The 21,065-nt window shown below is 36.3% G+C and overlaps 4 protein-coding genes across 6 annotated transcripts; all 4 read right to left on the bottom strand.

Annotated features, from left to right (window-relative positions):
- Window positions 1-5,864, bottom strand: LOC148905096 (mitochondrial import inner membrane translocase subunit TIM50-like). Its single transcript, XM_089024036.1, is given in 12 exon segments — window positions 1-12; window positions 444-494; window positions 497-598; window positions 600-640; window positions 1,262-1,418; window positions 1,541-1,639; window positions 2,168-2,275; window positions 2,666-2,785; window positions 3,719-3,777; window positions 4,396-4,411; window positions 4,504-4,529; window positions 5,603-5,864. Coding segments are annotated over 12 exon segments (1,053 nt in total).
- A 1,423-nt stretch (window positions 5,865-7,287) lies between these two features.
- LOC148905095 (uncharacterized) lies at window positions 7,288-10,735 on the bottom strand. 3 transcript variants are annotated; one of them, XM_089024186.1, is made up of 6 exons: window positions 10,262-10,735; window positions 9,990-10,125; window positions 9,183-9,246; window positions 8,951-9,043; window positions 8,787-8,852; window positions 7,288-8,551 (listed from the first exon to the last, which is right to left on the bottom strand). In XM_089024186.1, exons 1-6 carry the CDS (start codon window positions 10,698-10,700, stop codon window positions 8,372-8,374), a joined length of 978 nt encoding a protein of 325 aa, XP_088880312.1. In that variant the 5' UTR covers window positions 10,701-10,735; the 3' UTR covers window positions 7,288-8,371. The 3 variants fall into 3 exon arrangements, with proteins under 3 accessions (XP_088880312.1, XP_088880314.1, XP_088880313.1); XM_089024188.1 differs by having other exon boundaries at window positions 10,430-10,735; XM_089024187.1 differs by having other exon boundaries at window positions 10,340-10,734.
- Window positions 10,736-11,053: 318 nt separating this feature from the next.
- On the bottom strand, window positions 11,054-13,301 carry LOC116300616 (uncharacterized). Its single transcript, XM_031709522.2, has 2 exons — window positions 13,171-13,301; window positions 11,054-13,024 (listed from the first exon to the last, which is right to left on the bottom strand). The coding sequence occupies exons 1-2, from the start codon at window positions 13,237-13,239 to the stop codon at window positions 12,656-12,658; spliced, it is 438 nt and encodes a 145-aa protein (XP_031565382.2). The 5' UTR covers window positions 13,240-13,301; the 3' UTR covers window positions 11,054-12,655.
- Window positions 13,302-14,358: 1,057 nt separating this feature from the next.
- LOC148905094 (mitochondrial basic amino acids transporter-like) lies at window positions 14,359-20,981 on the bottom strand. Its single transcript, XM_089040873.1, has 4 exons — window positions 20,798-20,981; window positions 20,620-20,663; window positions 19,553-19,630; window positions 14,359-17,396 (listed from the first exon to the last, which is right to left on the bottom strand). Exons 1-4 carry the CDS (start codon window positions 20,832-20,834, stop codon window positions 16,644-16,646), a joined length of 912 nt encoding a protein of 303 aa, XP_088896999.1. The 5' UTR covers window positions 20,835-20,981; the 3' UTR covers window positions 14,359-16,643.
- Window positions 20,982-21,065: the final 84 nt, after the last annotated feature.

Here is a 21,065-nt window from a genome sequence, read left to right as displayed (position 1 = left end):
TCATGATGGTTTCTGAAACAATGAAACAAGAGTCATAAGATTGTACACTTTGTACCTTCGTGTAAAATGGGCCAAGAGTGCAACCACTACCCCATACTAATACAACACGAGCAGTGCAAAACATCCTACCAACAACAACAACAACTTTATCTTTACCATCAAGAGAGTATGAAGTTTATACTCTCTTGATACCATCCATTACAATTACCAATTTATATAGGATATATAAGAGAAAATAAAAGGTTACGGTACCAGCTGTCTGTAATAACCATGAGGGCTTAATTAATTCAGAAAGCCAACGATTGTTGTTGGTGGTAACAGTTCTCCACCCCACCCCCTCACACCCCTCCCCTCTCCCCCAATGAAGCCAACATCTAAGACAAACAAAAACAAACATGCAAACAAATGAATGAAAATAAACAATTTGCATAAAATGAACTTACATTTGGTTTTCCGAAGAGACCACGCCCAAAAACACCTGACCAAGATGAGCTTTGCGATGGTTGGCTTGCTCTTGTCTGGCTTTCTCTGCTTCAAGTAGTCTTGCCTGATTTCGTTTGAAAGCAGCGACGATGTCTTCTTCATTTTTGTAAAAGTCCTAGAACTGTGCGTACGTCTTCTATATTGGATGTAGCAATAGCTACAAGAACAAGAATGACAAAAATGAAAATAAACTGCTGATTTGCATGAATTTTCCTGATATATAAAGACTTCAAAACATGATAAATGTTATGACTTTATTACATCAAAGTTCAACAGATTCGTAACTGGGCTTTCCTGTGGCAGTTTTTAATATCGGACTATCTGGTTTGGTAGCGGTGGCAGTCCTGACATGATTGGAGTTTGTCAGGTCTCTCACCTTTTTTTCGTTTTTATCTGTATTTTCCAGTTTTCCAACCTGAACAATACCTTACACACTTCATTCCAATTCGATTCACGAGTTAGCTGTGCCCAAACTTTGATCTCAGGGTATTGATAAGATTTGAAGGTCTAAACTAATCTTGACCTTGCAAGTCAAATTACATTGTTCACAAGGAAAAATATAACGCTGGCTTGCTGTAAAATACCTCCGACAGAAGACCCTGCTTCCAGAAGTCTTTTTGTGCACCCCCCCCTCCCCACCCCTCGTTCTGGCTTTAGGTCTGGGGGGGGCAAGCCTGCTGCTCAGCAACTATGGAGGGGTAGCAAAACAACCTTTGCTCGCAAGGTACCAACACATGTTTCAGGCTAAAGTTTCATCTTGTAGCACACAAGTACTTACTTTGTAGTAAAGGAACCAAATCAAACAGAGTAGTGTCCTTCGGATCGCCTTCCCATTTCTTTAAGATTATTGCATTTCGTTCATTATACTTCGCTGCGCTTTTGTTGCAGTCGATGACTATGACCTTCTTCAAATCCCTGTTTATGCATGACAGATCCTATAAACAAAATAAACAATGGCTTAGCTTTAGTTAAGTCAGAGAGTTCACAGAGGAGTAAATAGGACAACTTACTGTGAATTGGTTAACATGAACTTCTATAAAATCTATGACATTTTTACCTTGACATGTGTACCATTAACATAATTAGTGGCGTCTCTGAACAGTCTGTACATAATCATTCCATTGGGATCGATTCCATCGATAACTGGAGAGGCACTCTAAAGATAAATGTTTGAATAAATATTGGTGGGTGGGTGAATGGGTGGGTGGTTGAGTTGATATATATATACTTATTTCGATAAAGTTAGTCACCAAAAACCTAGAAAGCTGTGATTGCTGAGAATCATGGGGAAATGTTTTATATCCAACAAGTAAAGCTTTTGACACAAATTGCAGAATTGAGGACACTCAGAGGAGGTTAACTTGTAACTGGTAGAAGATATCAACAGTTATCAAGCGGTTGAAACATGTAAAATGTATCTACCCATAATCCTTGTCGGCCTCAGCTTTGTAGCTTTTCAGGTGACTAACTTTATTGAAATAAGTGTATATATATTATATGGGTGGGCAGGTGGCCAATGGGGATAAACAGATAAATGGATGGATAAACAAGAGCAATAACAAATATAGGGATGGGTTTGTTAGTTAGACAGATGGATGAATGGCATATGGAAGTGGGAATGGATGGGTAGGAGGATGGGAATACCCAACCAAAATTCATGAAATGAGATAGAAGTTCTACTTACAAATCCAACTTCATGGGTAAAAATAACAATTTCAAACAGGGGTGGCCCTAAACTGTTGAGGAAGAATTCAATGCCAGGGCGTTTGCGAAATCTCCATCCACTTTTACGCTGTAAAGAGAAAAAGCCAAGATGTAATGGTCTATACTTTCATGTTATTATTAATAAACCAAAACAACCACCACCATCATTGCCATCATTATCATCACGATTGCCATCATCATCACGATTATTGCCATCATCATCACGATTATTGCCATCATCATCACATCACCTGATCAACATTAGACATCATCATTATCATCAACAACAACTCTATCACGGCTGTCACAATCAATGCCAAGGTTATCAAAATCATTATCAAAATCAACATCGTCATCACCAACATCATCACCATCATCATCAATAATTCCATCACAACCAACAACAAAATTATCAAAATCATCACTATCAAACCCTTCCACCATCATCTTGTATCATAATGCCATAACAAAGACTTACATCATACTCTGGGTGAACAAGTGTGTCTGTCATTTCTAGTATCAGAGTATAAGGAGGTTGGATATAGGGCTCTTGTAAAGGTTCTGGTAGAAGTAGCTTACTTGATGGTTCTGCAAACATCTATTGGTTCAGATAGATTCATTAAATACATTGATTCATTACTACAAGCTTAATCCATACTTCATTAACTGTTTTAACCTATTCCTTTTTGTATTCAAGCTTGTTTACTGTTTAATCAGGCTGACTTCACTGCTATGCGCTGATCAAGAAAACAGTTTCAATAGAGAAATTGGGCAATAGACTGCCGTCAAACAAATAAACTGTTAGAGGTTTCCAAGTACTTAACATACTGTTACTCTAAAGGCCCATTTACACTAGCAAATTTTGCAGTGCGATTCTCATGTGATTATCGCCGCAACCGAGTTGAATATAATGTAAACAGTGTGCGAATCTCGCGCGATTTCACTGAGACTTGAGCGTGTTGTCGTGGTTTTAGTAAAGTACAAGGCGTAGTATTTGATGAAGTTAAAGAAAGAGTAGATATTATCTCTAGTTCCTGGTGTACTGCGGTTTAGTTATGTCTAAACTCAATATAGTTGACTTTGTCTAGCAAGTGTTGCATAACAAATTTTTTTTTCAATTTCTTTGATTTTATTAATTTCTCCAGGACTTAATCAAAGCATGAGAGCAATTTTGTTCGTTCTGGAAGTCTCAAACAAAAGATACTTCATATCTTAAAAAGTAAGATTACCTATAGGAAGAATATTTTCATCGTCTCCACCTCCATGTTTACAAAACAGTGCAAAATTCTGCCTGAGTGGGGTGGAGAGAGAAGATTTTGGTACTTTCTGTGAAAAATCACTGTGAAAATTTTGACCATGTTCGAATTTGCTGCGATTATCACGCGAGAATTGCCGCCAGAATCGCAGGCTGTTTACACAGGTAAATTTTGCATGCAACTCGGTCGCGATAATAGTTGACCAAGTTAATATATTTAAAGAAAGATACTGTACTGTTCTGTAATAGTTTTAACTAAGGATTGTTAGTTTTTACCTCATAAAAATCCCAAATCTTATCTCTTGTCCTATAAATATATTGTAAAGGCAATGATTCTGAAAATCAAAATGAACATAATTAGACCAGTAATAATTACTCATGGAATCATACAATGTCATGTTCATAAATTAGCTAGTACAATTTTTTGGTACGAGAACTTTTTTTTTTGGTAGAAACAGTAAACCTGCACTGACACAAAACAAAAGCAATTTTGTATGCACATGGGTTTTCAGTATGTGTAATATAAAGGATTCCAATGAGTTTTACTATTAAAAGAAATTATTTGTGTTTTTTGACAGAGTAAGAAATTGTGGGTTACGCTTTTGAGGGACCAAGATACTGTATACTTGATAATTACTAGGCCACATGCGGTACTGTGAACACTTCTAAAAGTTATCCCTTATGTCGATGTACAAACTCCATCTATTGAAACATCAAGGTGAAGCATCGATTTCTAATTGGTTAGCAGTAAAGAGCACAATTAAATCTTGTCAAAAAGTTGTTAAAAAGAAATCAAAAACTTGTAGAAGTGTTCATGGTATGGCGCATAGCACAGTAAAGACCATATGAAAGATTAAGCTTATACTGTTTACTTGTTCTTCTCTCATGTTACCTGGACATACTACTTACTACTGATCTAAAATAACCATGAGGGGTAATTAATCAAAACTTACCATTTTTATATGGATCCTGTGAAAAATCATAAAAAACAAAATTAGATTACTGTACATATATCATAAACTAGGACTTTTAAAAATTATAAAGAACAAAGACAGTCCTACCTGTTCTAAAGATGGATCAGGAAAACCTAGAAAGAAAAGAAAAAATTGTAAAAAATTAATAGTTGATTCAGAAAGAAATATACTTCGCTGGATGAAATGAATTGATTGGATCTTTCAGGGCTTGAAATAATGGCTAGACATCAGACAATATCCACCCAGAACTGGGATTTGTCCAGTCAAATTTTTATCTTGCTCGCTCATTTTGACTATTACAGCACAGGTAGCCCAAGCTGGCTATTAGTGCTGATTTATTGTCAAAATACAGTAAAAAATAAAGGTCTTGCCTTGTGTCTTATGTTTTCTTTTGGGTCTTTGAGAAGTTTCAAGCCATTTGCATCAATATTGAGTGAGTATCGTAGTGAAGCATCCCACGTACTTAAAATAAGGGAAGGTAGTTGTTCAGCTATCCAATGCTATCCATTTTTAAAGCAACTTTTTACCAAGGCTATCTCTTAATTCTCCTTTATTGCAACCAGCAGCCTTGCAACGGATTTTGACTGTCGTTACAAATGCCTCCCCATACCCTCCCTCTCAGTTCAACACACCTTGGTGAAACAAATAGCGGTGGCGTGTGTGAATTGAAGATAGTCCTGGTAAAAGTTGCTTTAAAAATGGATAGTGTTGAATAGCTGAACGGAGGTCAATAGTGCGAATGTATGAGGTGTCAGACTAAGGTTCTGTGAAAGAATTTCACATTTTGAGGGTTTCAACTGGCTTCAGTGTTCTACCTTCCCTTATTCTAAGTACCTGGGATACTTTTAAACTATACTTGCTCAATATTGATGCAAATGGGTTGAAACTTCACAGAGACACAAAACAAAACATAAGACGCAAGGTAGGGCCTTTACTTGCATGAATTTTTGAATCTTATTTTTTACTGTATTTTGATAATAAATCAACACTAATAGCCAGCTTGGTCTACCTATGAGTATACAGAGCATTATTTGAGCCTATAGCCTTGGTGATAGAATAGGCAATACAGCCAATTAATTGGTGCTACTAAGGTAGGGCAAATTTCAATTATATCAGTGATCATTATTATCATTAATCAACGTTAAACCGCACAAAGTTAGCAAATTCTTTCTAAAACTTAACTTACCCAGGTATGTAACGGCTGCTGTAGTCAGAGAGGCCATGCCAGCCCCAAATATTATCCATCCCCTGGCTGAAGGACCCTTTTTTTGCTTAGGTTTGACATAGTACAAGGCTTTTTGATTCTTGAGGCTGAATCTACCAGACGATAACAAGCTATTCTTGCTATATGTGAATATATGGCGATTTTGTCGATAGAGTAAATTTAATGTATTTTTGTAGAATCGTCTGCTCATCAATCGATGGACAGCCACGAGTGTGGAAGCCATCTCGAATGAATGTTATGTCATTGTGTGCTGGTCAGCGGACTAATCTAGGGGGGACTGAGTGGGGTAATAAATTTGTCGATCGGACAGCTCGATAATAATAATAATAATAATAATAATGATAATGATAATAATAATAATAATAATAATAATAATAATAGCATTTATTTTAACGCGATGAAATTACAGTTACAAACTGATGTGCTTGTGTGCCTAGATAATTAACCTGTTATAAAATACCCAAACCAATTTCCCTTGATGCTTGTCCTTAAATTAAATGTAAAATGCCTTAATTAATATAATTTTATATATCAGACCCAAAGAAAACCCAATTTCCCTAATACCCATCCCTATCACTCAAATATAGAATTAATCAAATATAATTCAATATCTCCAGCCCAAACAAAAGAAAACCCAATTTCCCTGATACCCATCCCAAAGAAAATCCCTACAAAAATCGGACATGAATTTCAAATTCTAAAAATTTACTGTCTTCTTAAGGACATTTCATTGCTATTTCTTTTTTAAATAACCTAAAGTAATAGAAAGTGAAAAAATCATGGCATATAGCTAGGACAAGGTAGAAAATGTCACGTGAATGAGCCATACATCAGAGCCATCATTTACAAGACTGTCTCATCCAACAAGTATGTTTATACATTGTATGACCCCATGATCCCATTCTTTTATCAGTGGCATAGTGAGGTCTAGATCGTAGGGGGGCAATGTGCCATTTTCCAGCCAAATCCACAGGAATCCTGCATGAACTAATCAAATATTGGTGCTGAAAGCAAACTTTTAGGGGGGCATGTGATTTCATCGGCTCTTCTTCACTAAACTTCAAGATTGTAGGTCAAAATATTGCTATTTCTTATTGGAGGTAGACCACAGCAGGGTAACCAAATAGAGACTTTACCCACATACATGATCGTGATCAAATTTTGAATTACATAGTTCCAAGTCATGTTCTAAGGATGAATGCAACATCATAGCAATCACAGGGGCCACAGAGGACCGTAAAAAGTGGGGGAGACTAAGATTGGAAAATATAAGAGACCCTTATTGGAAAAGGGAAAAAGTGGGGGACTCCTTTCCTGCCTCACCCCCCTCTCCGTGGCCCCCCAATCATTATTAATTACAACTTTGAAAATTAATGTTAACTTACTTGTTCAATAATCAAACTTTAAATCTATAATTTCTTGGTTGATCATAGTCAGGGCACAGCTAACTCACAGATCAAATTAGAATTTTTTAAAAATCTTTTCTTGGAGGGAGTAAAACCAGAGAACCCAGAAAAAATCTTCAATAAAGTTACACCCTCACACCATCTCACAAGTCCAGGAAGTGACCTAGAGACCCCAATGTTAAGCAGGCTTTGCTTTTGAAATTTATAAAATTGTGTTTGCTAGAATCAAGAGCCATCCAATAAGACTACCTTTCTTTTATTTCTTTTTAAAAAGAAATATCTACCTTGGACCAAATATCTATCTCAGTATAAGTTACTTGTAGGATATGTTTGAATGTTTGTGTAAGGTTTTTAGGTGGATTTTTGATCTCTTTGCCTATGGTAACCATGGACAAATTCAGGAAGTTCCCAAATCGAGTGAGTAACAAAGAGTACAATACATATTTAGTTTCTTAAACAATTAAACTTAAACAACAAAATACATGCAAGTATCATGCTTAATTTTTTTCTAAACAGCAGTGAAACCCTTCTGTATTTGTCCTTGGAACCATGAATGAAAGAATAGCTGTAAACTCATGCACATTACATGGCAAGATGGAGCAGAGTACATTGCAAATAACAAATAAAACAGTCAATCAAAGTCATAGAAGTCAATAATGCAATAAATATCCACATGGAGCAGTAACTACTGAATGCTTCATGGAAAGAGGAAGCAAAAAAATGGCATTTCATAATCTCAACTAGACAAAATGTACAGTAATGCTTTTGCTACCACATGACTCCTAACAAAATTTCTTTGCAGACCCATTTCCCTGACAATTTAAATTTTGACAAGGGAATAAATGTATTATTACAAATCTTTGACTGTACAGACTAACCCTTTATTGATGCATCTTAGAAGCAAGGCTAAATTCATTACACTTAGACAAAGGGGTCAGAAATGTTACAGGCTTCATAAAATTTAAATAATGGTTACAAATAGGCTAAAATGATGCTCCACCTTGCCAATTGTAACTTAGGTTAGTCTGGAAATGTGACTAATACGTTTCTACTAATGAGAAACTAGTAACCATATCATCACATCAGGAACTGCAAGAGACCACTGTCAACTCAGTTTTTACCATTTGGTCTGACATCCTTTTCTACAATTATTTACACTTTTTGTCTCTTTTAGTCTAAGAAAAGATCTTGTCCCTCTTAGACAATGCTTTGGTAATACTGAATATCCTGGTCTTGTCTTAGTCTATATCTCATTTTCTAAAGTCATACTCAAGATATGAGATTATGGCAAAATCCACAGATATAAGCAACAATGTCCTTTAAATCAAGACTTTCCTCCTTTGGCATGGGTAAGAATATGTGACTTAAGGTTAGTAGATTGTGCAAATCGCTTGTTACAGGAGTCGAACGGACAAACATAGGGACGATCTCCAGTATGTATACGAACATGAGTCCGCAAGTTGAAGTCGAGTGAGAATCTTTTACCACATCCTTCAAATGTACACTGTATCAAACAAATACACAGACATTAGTGACAAAGCTTCTGGTGTGTATGTGAAAAACACACCAAGAGCTTGACTTGATTTTTGAAAGTCAGTCTGATTCCTTAAAACCAATTACAGGGGCTTTAAGAAGTGTTTGAGGCATAAGATTCCAAGGGATTCCAATCATAAAGCCTTGGAAGCCTTGGGATAGTCTGAACTTGGAGTTAAATATATAGTAAGTGAGATGCTGCTTACCTGAAATGGTTTTTCTCCAGTATGTACAAGTTGATGTCTTTTTAACTTTGAACTTTCTACGAAAGCCTAAGGAAGAGTAAAATATCAGACGCTCTGTTGCAACAAATGTATTGGGTTTTTTAATTGTCTCGTAGCAAGTAGTTTTAAATATTTCAAACACTAACCTTTCCACATTCTGCACAAACATGAACTCTTGGGCCATGTGTATGTAGATGTTTTCGCATTGCTGAGTTATCTCGAAACATTTTTGTGCATCCCTGAAAAAAGGTTAGAAAAAAATTGATGTGCTTTCTGTGTCTCAATAATAGGGAAATTAATGAAGAAAATGGCTTAAGCTCACACAGGATAATTGTCTTAGAGCTCAATGTCATAAAATCCATTGCCATAACAACCAACCTTATGTGGACAAGCAATTGATCTTCCTCCTCCATCTTCTTCTTTGATCTTTTTAGGTTTCATCCTAAAAAAACCACAAGTGTCAAATTCGGACATTGGTTTAAAACTCATTTAGACTTTAAAAGCATTAGCTTCAAAGGCTGAAGATTACTTTCTAAGGAACTGATGAGATTTTTAATGAATTTTAAATTACTCAAAGTGTAAAATTCATTTTTTTTAAAAACCTTTATCAAAGAAAAATTCAAGGACTATTTTAACTAATAATCTTCAAACAAATTTTATTTTGAAGCTTATAGGAATAATTAAGAAAACCAAATTTTCCAAGATAAGTTTTAGGTAAGCAATAATTAGCTGATTTTTTGTTGTAAAATAATTTATAAGCTATTTTGATTTCGATTGGCTTTCGATTTTAGGGTTTGAATTGCTTCGAAGAAGATTTCCAAAGCTTTCTTCTGGCGCCAAAGGAGGGAAAAGAACAATAGAACACAATCCTGTCTCTTCACCCTCTAACTCGAAGGCTCTCTTTCGTTCTCAAACCAAAAAATATTGGAAAAACCAAAGGTCCAAGCTAAAAGCAAAACAGTAGTGCTAAGTTTACTTATTGACTTTAGACGAATGAGCGAAAGATTTCATCGAAGAGTTTTTAAACGTTGTAGAAAGTAAGATTAAGAAGAGCGGAAGCTAGTATTACAGGCAAGTTGGGCGGCCATGTTGAAAAGCCGCCATCTTGGAAGCGAACAAAGCTACGGCTGCTGTTCGTCATGGGATTTCAAAATGGCTGCCGAAGTTGATCAAAACATCACTAACCTTGCAAACTCCGCTAACTGCTTCGGATCACTCAAATCGATGCCAGGAATACCTCCAGATGGAAGCTTTTTGCCTGTCATGTACTCGCTGAAGTCTGAATTTCGCTCAAGCTCTTCTAGCTCGGCTCTTTTCTCTTCTAAACGACGCCATAGTTGACATAGAGAGACATGAAAGCATAACAAAACATAAGTTTCCTAGTATTGAGTGAAGTCAGCAAGTCAAGAAATCGAACTAGACTGAAAAGGGAGGGCGCCCACTGATTGAAAACGTACCCGACGCCCACATCCTCACGGCAAATTCGCCTTCAAGCGTCTTTATTTGAACTTGCTTTTGTTCCCATTTGCGCGTACCTGTGCGTTCAGCATCGCCATTACCACCCCCTTTATCAGAATTCGATGCATTTGCTGAACCAGACGAGCCTGAACCAGCTAGTCCTTTACCCGATCTTCCAAGTCCTTTGTTTTTTCCTGCTCGACTTTTGCGCTGTTTGACTGGCGGTGTTGTTGAAACAGCAACTTCGTGTTGAATCAACGACTTTGACTCTTCGATCACTTCTTCTGTAGTTTGCACGACGATCTCTTCTCTCTCAGGCTCGCTTAGTGGTTGAAGGGCTATCATGGGCATGGTCTCAATCTGCACTTCTTGTTGAGGTTCAACCATAATTTCTACCTCAACTTCTAGTTCACTGACACCATCAGGCAAGTCGGCCATGTTGGCGCCCGAGCTCTTGTTCGCGGGGGGTCAACTTCTAACTGAAATCGAATCTACGACCACGTGGTTACATCACCTCGCTCCCATGATCACTCAACAACCACTCACAGTCCGCCATCTTGTGATGTTTTGAAGGGCAGCAGAATTATTCTTTTCCTCTTAGCTTTCTTATTTTATTTCTTCTATGGGCAGAAAACTAGGTTTTTTGAAGGCCCTACAAAACTTTTACTTGGCTTCGTAATCGAAAGAAATTAGTGAAATTTTAGGATAGTATCTTGAAAGTAGTAAAATTTAAACTGTCGTGAATTATCTTGGGGGAGGGGTGGGTATGAGAAATGTACTTCACTCAATAATTATTTTATCAGTAAATATTTTTATTCTGTTTTTTTTAAGTCAGTTCATAATCTTTCTTATGACATTAACATTAAAATTAAAAATATATCAAACTAAAATTTAGTTATAATTTTAAAAATTATGTATGATTACATAGAATTAAGACAAATAATAATTTGTTTTTACATAGGTGGTTACATTAACCATCTTCACCTGCTTTGTAAGCTATTGTCTTTTTCAGCTAGCTAGTACTGACTTTTTATCACTTTTTAAATAAGAGATGATGTATATATGGATATGCCAACGGGATGGTTATTTTTTTCTTTACCTTCAACAGTTTAGGGCAATTCTTTTGAACTCAGTGCAGACAACAGCAGGTGTGTCTCCAGGGATAGACTGAAGGTGCAAACAAACCCCCCTCTCTCCCTCTTTTAAACATTACCTTGACCATGAAGCTGCAAATGCCCTTCCCAATCCTGGCAATAGGCCAAAACTACACAGTTAACGTAAAAAAATTGCATCTGGAGTTGTTGGATTAAAAACAAAATAAAGAAAAATCTCATTTTGTTCTATGTTTAAGGAATATAAAATGTTTTTGCATGTCTCCTGTATTGTGATGGGAGACACGAGAGAGAGCATGAGAGAAGCAAGTCTAGGAATATTAGGCATAGTTGAGTGTTTCTTTTGCTTGCTAATTACTCTACAAACCCAGAGCGTTTATATCATAATACAGAGCCATAATAAGCAGCCATTTGATATTACTTTTATAAAATATTTGTGAAAGATTTTGCACAAGTGTGTCTGTCCTCCGATAAGAACACTAGCCAACCAAGCATGCATGTTATATCTCAAATATTTTATAGATTGTCATACATAATAGCTTCCAGTATGATTTTGGAAGGCATTCCTGGACTGACAGGAATCACATAAAGCAGGGTGGCACAGGGGCAGTCACCATCCTGTTTCACACTGTCATCAATATTGCCAAAATTTGTGCTCCATGATTAAACTGTATTAAAGGAAAACACAAACTTTTTGAATCATGCTTTTACATTTTGCTATTTTAAAGTATCACATACTTATTTTAGTCAAAATCATGCACCACACATAACTCCCTGTGCCACCCTGTCCAAGGAATTTAATGGAGAGAGTTAAGAAACAACTCTACTCACTTTGTAATAGGAAGTTGAAGTACGAAACCCATGACGACAGTAGTGAGTCTGTCAGCACATCTTCTTTCAAGAAAAGCTGTCAAGATTGACCAAAACAAATAATGGTTGTCATTGTTGACTCATTCTATTGTTTTGCATATATTTTTTCTCGTTCTATTGTATTCATCCAAAGAGCTGGACGACCTTGACCACATTTTCAGTACAGACTACCCATGCTCCATTTCTAATCGTTTTTCTAATAAATTATTGTACTTGATCTAATTTTCTGTCTTATCCTCTGATGAAGGGCTATCCTGTCCTTTGACATCATTAGAATTATTTTCAACTGTTTCCATTGTGTCTTCATCTGTTTTTATATTTACAGTCTTTTGATTTTCTTCTCTATTACAACTACCTATATTCGTTGTAATCTTTTCATTTTTGACGTTTTCTCCATTTTCACCTTTTTTATTATATCCCTCCCGTTGACTTCTTTCCATTTCTCGTTTTCTTGCTCTTCTTTCTCTGTCTTTGTCCCGTCGTTTTAATCTTTCGAATTTCATCTTCATTTTGTCTAGAGCTTCGTTTTCTTATTCTGTCTTTTTCGAGCCTTACTTTTCTCTTTTCTTCGTCTTCATTTTGCCTCGCTTGCCTCTGCCTTAAACGATCTCTTTCCCTTCTCAATAATATTCCTTGTTCTTCATCATGATTTGTTCTTTTCTTATTCCTTTTTTTCCCTTGGACAATCTCCCCAGCTTTCCCAGCTGATAAACTTAGTCCTTTTTCTTCGCAATTAGCTATTTGTTCTTTGCATTCTGTTCTGTCTTCTGTACTTTGAGACTAGAATCAATTAGGTAAAAAAAAAAATCTTGGTTAATGACATTTACGATGTAATAGACAAAGCAAAAACAAGCAAACGACATTGTTATTTTACACTTCAATATCCAACCAAAACACTCGTAAGATCCAAACAATGACAACCTCACCTCCTCTACTGACTCTTCCTCTTTAAATTGCAGGTCAGTATCTATTGGTTTTGGTATTTCTTCAACCATTTTGAAGTAAAACTATAAATATGGCGGAAACTGGAGAGACGAGCTTCTGCTCCCGGTCAGAGGGACTGGTATCTAACGACCACAGGAATCCCATAAATTGGGATACCGTAAATCCTCTATTTAGCCCCCAGGGGGCTTATTTATTTCAGGCGCGTTTGAGGAAGGACTTATTGGAGAGAGGGGGCTTTGAGGGGGGGGCTTATTGATTTAGTTGAAGCGCAGTATGTAATATGATTGTAACTCAGGATTAAACGGAAGCATTGCTATTGACCGTCTTGCATACCGTAATCTGTAGTGATGTACATGGCATTTTTATCATTTGATTCACCTGTGTTAGTCTCTCAAGTATAATTTACAATTGTTGTGAATAGCAAAACTAAAACACGGTAACATATTGGGGGGTTCTCAATGCCATAATACCACAATACAAAAACTTGAATACCTCACATCACCAATCACCACACAAAAAACACGAAAATTAAAGCTCAATTATTCTGACAAAGGTCTGAAAAGACACCACAACACGAAAAGTAATAATATCACTTCACCAAACATTGTAGGTTTGGGAACACAAACACCAAATGGCATCATGCAAACCTCGATGATAACCCGGGGGGGGGGGGGGGGGACTCCGGGAAAAAGGTACCAGGGATGCTTGAAGATATAGAAAGTGCTACGCGGTCCACATATTCTTACCAGGGATGCTCGTCGTATCTCTTAGGGGTAAAAATTCGCGATTAGGTATCTTTTAGGGTGTAAAATGCGAATTTTTGAAAATCAGCATTTTCTGGTATTTCTTAGGGTGTCGGAAAAGGAGAGAAGCGTGCATCGATATGGCTTATCCTAGGCGCTTTTTATAGGCCAGATGCCTAGTGTAAGAAGAATAATTACTACTCGAGGAAAATTATTGTTGTGGTATCTCTTAGGGGTTAAAAATCGTTCAGACACGCCCTTTTTTAAAGACTTCCGGTATCTTTCCGACTAGCATCCCCGGTACTTTTTCCCCGGAGTCCCCAAATATTATATCAAGGGAGAAAGCTTTGCATGATGCCATTATGAGAAGCTGCATAGGGGGCAATATAAGAATATGTAGCATATCAATAACCATTAACTGCGTCATAGTGAATACCAGTATTTTATCAAGCTTTTTGAAGCTGCTTAGTTTTAAACCAATGAACATATTGATTATGTATATACAAGTGTGATCATATTATAATTATTTTTAAATTTGTTATAATTACACTAACCAGGACCACTTGAACAAAATTTAAGAAAAAGACTTTAGCCAATCAGGAGAAAGCAAAATGTGTATAATACTGCCCACATCCCACATCCCATCACTTTCATTCCTACTATCCTTGATAATATCCAAGTTTTTTCTCAGATATATAATCAGATCTAGGCTTGATTGCCTGCTCCTGATTGGTTCAAGTTTGACTTAAGTTTAGTTCCTTTGTTTTCACTCTATGTTGTGATTGGTTAACTTTCTCCAAGTGGTCCTGCTTATATCTTTGCTTAGTATGATTAATTATGGTAATATTGTTATTTCCTATAATATCATGTACATAGTATGGATCTCACCGAACTGTAAGGACACATCGAAAATTTGTCTTGCTAATTTGGTCCACTAACACACCTACTTTTGTCACTGTCTCGGATCTAGCACATTGCCAGTAAGGTATTCACCGTAATACATGTAACAAAAGTAGGCGTGTCAGTAGACGAATTAGGGTGTGGTAGCGAGACAAATTTTTGACGTGTCGCCACAGTTTGGTGAGATCCGTAGTAATAAGGCCCAATTTTATAATGTTTGGATTGTCAGCAGCAGAGTTCTTAATTCTTGATACACTCTACAAAATTACTTCATTTTGATTGCACAAGTGGAGTACAATTAAATTCCAAATTGTACTCTGTAGAGTCCCAATTAAGTTGCTCAATTTTGTTGAGTGTATTATAAACAAAAGATCACACAATCTTCTTGTACAATTTGGAATTTATAGATACTCGTGATGTTTGGAATTTCTCAAATTTAACTCATCTAAAGCCTGGCTTGTCCAATTTTTTGAAAACTTTCAAAACATCACTCTCTCGTATCTATAAATTCCACATTGTACTCGAGATCATGCCATTTCCTTACTAATTATTCTACCTACTATATAATAAATGACAGAGCATCTGACATTCAGTCTTCAAAAACTTTGGAAAAATTAATAGCTAACAATACTCTCTACTACAGGGCCTAATATACCATTAACGGCCAGTTATCGGACAATGCAAAGCCAAAATCAGAACTTGTCATCAGTTCAAATCAAAGTTGCCTCACAGCTCATTTGACTTGCAACCATGAGCCAGAGAAACAATATATCACTATATATATACTATATTAATAGCTAAAGCTAAGTTGGCTGTTCATATCATCTTGACTGACTAGCTGCTATTTTAAAACCTGGATATAGCTACTTCATGGGCTAACAAGAACAGACCTATAGTACTTTAGCATAGGTCTAGCTAAATCAGAATAATTATGGATTTTTGTAATAGTCCACCTGTTTGTTCAATGATATCTAACAATATAGTTTTTTCTCTTGAAAGTTGGAAAATATTTACATCTTCATAAAAGTGCAGAAACAGCTTGCATCATTTCTTTTAATTTCTTTCCTTATATTCGTAGTCTACAAAAAATATATATATCTATAATATGAAATAAAGTTCTAAAACTCAAGAATATTTAATGAGGAGAAAACAAAGCAAATCACTACTGTGATGGTGGTTTGGAAATGTGTTCTTAATTTGCATTAAATTTCGTAAATTTTTTCTTTGATTTTCTCCAAGATATATTCATGAGTTTGAGAAGTAATTTGAAACAATTTGTGAGAGTTCTTTCTCCGATTTCCAAACACCTCAAAGTCACCTCGGCTTTTCAGTGTTTGGAAATCGGAGGAAAAACTCTCTCTCGTGTTTGAAATTTTACATAAATATGTCTCAGACTCCATTTCTGGAACTACACTATATATATTCACCTATAATATCTTACTAAAAAATTATCTCCATCTTGCCTACAAACAACATATTAGTAACCACATATTAATAACTATGTGTATATACTACTACTCACCAATATATATATAAAAATAAGAAGCAATAAATAACATTACTAATGGAACTTTGACATTAGTTTAAAAGGATATTGTTAATTTAATTTTTACCATGCAATAAAATATGTTATCGCTTACAGCTACTACTTTGATTCGATTCCATTGAAATGTCATTGAAAGACCATGAGATATGATTGTAGACATTGTCAGCCCAAATTGACCATTCTTATATATTTTATTCTCATTTTATGCACAAACCAGGTACATCATCCAGACTTGCCTTCTTTAAAGCAATCTTCAGCAGCTCAATTAAGCAGCTTCAAGTCGTGGCTGATCATGCAGATCCCTTGCAAATCGTAATGTAATAGTCACAACTGTCAGAGTTGCTGCATTAACAGGAAAAGCTCTAAGAATAGTAGCAGTCATTCCTCTCATAAATCCTGCTATTCCTTCATTAGCATAAGTTTTCTTAACACAGTCTAGAATACCGTTGTAATTTGGTTTTGGTCCAACCCCATCAGCCTGATACCTTGATTTTATAACGTCAATTGGATAAGTAAAAATCCATGAGAAGGTTCCCCCTAGTCCACCAGCCATTAACAGTCTCATTGGACTCAGCTCATTTACAGAACTTCCCTCAGGAGTTAACCAATGACACAATAAGTAAAAAGATCCAAAATATGATGTAAATGCTGGGGCATCTCTGAGTAAAGTGACACTCATTCCTCTAAAGCATCCACAAAGTCCTTCTGATTGATAAACTTTTTTAATGCAATGAAGAGATCCATGGTATTGTAAAACACTCTTTTCTTGAAGTGTATGAAAAAATATGTGATTGCACTTAGTTCTGATGCCCTGCACTTGAACTCTTGTCTTTGCTAGTTCCATAGGACAACAAACAAATGATTGCACAGCTCCAGCCAAGCCACCAGCTATACATTCACCCTTTAATCCACTCAAGTTAAATCTTCGGATAGCTTCACCTTGGACACCAAAAATAATAGCATTTATAAGACCTAGGCCAGCCAGAGGGGAGGCCATTCCTTTGAACAGTCCCAGAGGCTGAAAAAACAAGAAGAACAATATTATATTACATTCACTACATACTTTTATAGAGGTTTTGTGCCATCACATGCCCATAATACAGCTTGGGCTGCCTGTGGGTATATGACAGAACAATGAAATCTCTTTGTTCAACAAACAGTTGATAAATGGCAGGCAGTCTTTCACAGGGCAAGCATCCAGGGGTGCAGATTTTGCATTTTACCCAAACAAATTAAAGTGTAAACTTAAACTGAGAATTATATAATAGGGCTGTGATGTAATCTGATGATATAATTCAGAATACATAAGCGGACAAAGTGAGAAATAAATGATACAACTGAGTAGGATTTCCAGTTTAGTGCTTCAAGCCCCCCTTTTTCAATGTCCCAGGGGTACCCCTGAAGGAAAAGTAAAGATATCTACCCCTGATCCCCTCACATGTCAAGGTCTTGTTTTCCAATGAGGTCTCAATATGTTTTTTTAATTTCTATCACTGGCACCAGTTGTCTCATATTAGGGGATCAAGACCTCCTTTTCAATTTTAATAGTTCCAGTGTACTTCCAGAAATAATTATCCATACCCCCTCCCCCACCACAGAGTTCTTAACTGCCACCTGGTTAGCTCAGTTTGTAAGAGCATTGGTCAGTTGTGCGGGAGGTCGTGGTTCAAGCCTCAGCCGGACCAACACTCAGGGTGTTAAAATAACTGAGGAGAAGGTGCTGCCTTTGTAATTACATCTGCAAATGGTTAAACCTTCAAGTCTTCTCGGACAAGGACTTAAAACCATAGGCCCTGTCTCCCAACCTTTCCTAACCAACAGTAAATGGGGGTCATAAAAGAACCTGTTGAATTATTCGTATAAGAGTAGGGGATTGTCTCCCATTCCAACAGCCTATCCCAATTTGGAGGCATAACACTAATGTACACTAATCACTCATGATTTAAGCTGCACAGCTGCTAATAGCACCTTAATATGCAGCCTGTAAAGTCCTCCACTGCAATGTAAAGCGCATTGAGACATCGTGAAATGCTCTATAGAAGAACCCCATTATTATTACTATTAATTTTAATGGAAGAAAATTTAATTTCTGTGGGTAGTGGAGGAGGGGGGGTTTGGATAATTTCTGGAACTACGCATTAATAAAGTATCTATTACAATTTCAAAGATCTCACACCCCCTCTATATTCAACAGTTCAAACAGAGAGACAGAGCAAAGGAACAAAGCAGACTATATATTTGTACTTTTTATATTAATTAATCTGCTTTTCATGATTATCCGATTATACGCTGACAGCATTTCTTTTCCCTTTGGGACTCACTCAGCAGTGATATGATGAATATGTAAACTAAACTACAGAAAGATTCAATCTGCAGTGCTCCCTTGGACAGAGCCAGTGACTTTTACAATGAAATGATGTATCAAATGTGTCAAACATTATGAACTTTAGTTAACTAAAATATATAAAACAATTTATATTATATTTTGAGGTATATATCTCCAATATAATTATCAAATAGACAAGAGAAAGTCACGCACCCATGGCGTTATAGACGCATGAGAGAAAATATAAAGAATGACTAACAAGCGTTAAGAAGAGTCTCGCGAGGCGTAGCCCATGTTTTTAGAACATGAAACAAAATGCTTTATAATAGACTATAGGATAGGACCCAACTGCAATATTTCTATTGACAGCTACGTGAAACATTATGCACACTGGGTGATAGCCAAATGCAAGGATTGTATGGATATTAAACCTATCTGTCAGGCACTTAACCTGTGTACCATGCCAATCTAGCAAACTCCAGAACACTCTAATATGATAATGATTGAATTTATAATGCCATTCATGTAAACTGTTCTTGGAATCAATTCAATATCCATACATCTTATCTGGAGTGGAGCAAAATATATAATGGCCCTGTTCTCTCAAATATTAAAGTATACATTTAGTTTTTCTAAAAGACTTACAGAGTTTCACATCTTATCTAAATATAATGCTTTATATTAATATGTTAACTGACAACCTTCACGTCATTTATCACCAATGACCGTGATTGAATTAAAAATTCCTTTGTTTCTCAAAGAAACTTCTACAAACTTATCCTCGCGACAACACGTATCAGAAATCACGTTTGACATAAAGATAACGGTTAAAAATTATGATTGCTTACTCCTTCTTTCTTGACGATCTGAATGAAGCAGTTGGTCACCCCTGTGTAGTGTCGAGTAGCCTGTGTCTGAAGGCGAACCTACACAAGGAAAAGAAACGAAATAAAAATGAAACTTTTCCCAGCAGGAAACAAAAAGACCTCGCTGAGAAGATAAATTGTCTATTAAGGCCCGGGTCGCACTTACTAAGCCAAAACAAAAATTTGATCGCCAAATTTATAAACAAACTCCCAATAACTATAACGCGATAACTATAAGCCTTTTCTACCTTTTTTATCTTCAAATTCAACTTCAACAAGCAATTTGTTTTACAATTTTGTCTCATTATATGCGAAGGAGAATACTTGTTCGTCGAAGATTACACCGCTACAATTACATACGCCTGGAGAGCTCCTCGTCCAATAAATTCATGGTTTGAAATGCACTGTAACGATCCAAATATCCCTCAAGATTATTTTCGAAAGAGTTTAACGTTCTATTGAATTCCGCTCTAGTTGATCAGAAATCAGGGTTCTGTTTTTCTGTCAGATGACAAGCGATGATAGTTCGCTCTGTGATTTCTCTTGTTTGGAGAAATTTTGACCAAAAAGTCCAGTTTCTACAATGTTCGACGGCGCCTTTGATATTTTGATCAGTTGGCAAAGTTTTGGAGGACGGTGGCACTAGAAATGGACTTGTGATGACAGGTTTTGTCGGATTAAGACACCAAATTTTACCAAACTTTGTCCAGTGCGACCCGGGCCAATATAAAGAATTTTTATCCAAAAATACGAGAGCTGCATGCATGATTGGCCATATTCATACCAGTAGACATTGGTCTACTATCAGTTTAGCTAGGGATTTATTACGCAATTTAAAGACAAAGAAATTAGGATTACTATTACCGTTGGTTACCAAAAACTATTTACTATTATTGACCTTCTACGAATTTATAGAAATAATGAAAAGTACAAGTGAAACGTGGATCTCCATACAGGAAAAATAAGGAGGTTTTTAGAGCTTTTAGCTTACTTGAACGAGTTTATCGTCAACGTATAAAGAAAGGTGCAAATATAACTGCCAAACTTACTTTTACTGTGTCGAAAGGATGCCCAACTACAACTCCAGCTAATCCTGTTGAAAATATAAGCACATATAATCAAGATTCAGTTGTGGTAAAACAATCGAAAGCAAAAACAACAACAATATTAACTACATGATGTTTGGCGTAGATTTGTAACTCTTTCTCGCCGATCTGTCTCTCTTACCTCCAAGGCATCCCGCGAAAAAATCAAAAGCAACCATGAAAAGCTTGTAGTCGGGTAGAAAATTCCTCGAAGAGCCAAGGAACAAAGTTTATACTCTGTCTCCCTCTGATCTTCGTTCGTGAAAAAAGCTAAAGGGGAGTTGTTTTGCCCAAATTACGTGCGAACCACTCCATGTGTAATTTTGATCTCGAATGAAAGTGCGTGGCTTGATCATTCATTCTTTTGGAGGCGTGTTCATAAATCAACCAATCACAAGCCCACATTTTCA

Source organism: Actinia tenebrosa, unplaced genomic scaffold, assembly GCF_029948245.1.
Source record: "Actinia tenebrosa isolate PJP-AT-01 unplaced genomic scaffold, QUT_ActTen_1.0 PGA_scaffold8__29_contigs__length_14323225, whole genome shotgun sequence".
In the NCBI taxonomy this organism is placed as follows: domain Eukaryota; kingdom Metazoa; phylum Cnidaria; class Anthozoa; order Actiniaria; family Actiniidae; genus Actinia; species Actinia tenebrosa.
Note: the sequence above shows the minus strand (reverse complement) of the source record. Positions and strands in the feature narration are given on the sequence as shown.

Coding starts and splice junctions, on each gene's coding strand:
- LOC148905095 (XM_089024186.1), bottom strand. CDS start 10,700: ATGGCCGACTTGCCTGATGGTGTCAGTGAACTAGAAGTTGAGGTAGAA. Junction 9,044..9,182: donor CAATTGCTTGTCCACATAAG/GTTGGTTGTTAT, acceptor ACCTTTTTTCAG/GGATGCACAAAAATGTTTCG. Junction 8,853..8,950: donor TTTGTGCAGAATGTGGAAAG/GTTAGTGTTTGA, acceptor ACTCTTCCTTAG/GCTTTCGTAGAAAGTTCAAA.
- LOC116300616 (XM_031709522.2), bottom strand. CDS start 13,239: ATGGTTGAAGAAATACCAAAACCAATAGATACTGACCTGCAATTTAAA. Junction 13,025..13,170: donor AGGAAGAGTCAGTAGAGGAG/GTGAGGTTGTCA, acceptor AATTGATTCTAG/TCTCAAAGTACAGAAGACAG.
- LOC148905094 (XM_089040873.1), bottom strand. CDS start 20,834: ATGGTTGCTTTTGATTTTTTCGCGGGATGCCTTGGAG. Junction 20,664..20,797: donor TTTCGCGGGATGCCTTGGAG/GTAAGAGAGACA, acceptor TATTTTCAACAG/GATTAGCTGGAGTTGTAGTT. Junction 19,631..20,619: donor ATCCTTTCGACACAGTAAAA/GTAAGTTTGGCA, acceptor TTCCTTGTGTAG/GTTCGCCTTCAGACACAGGC.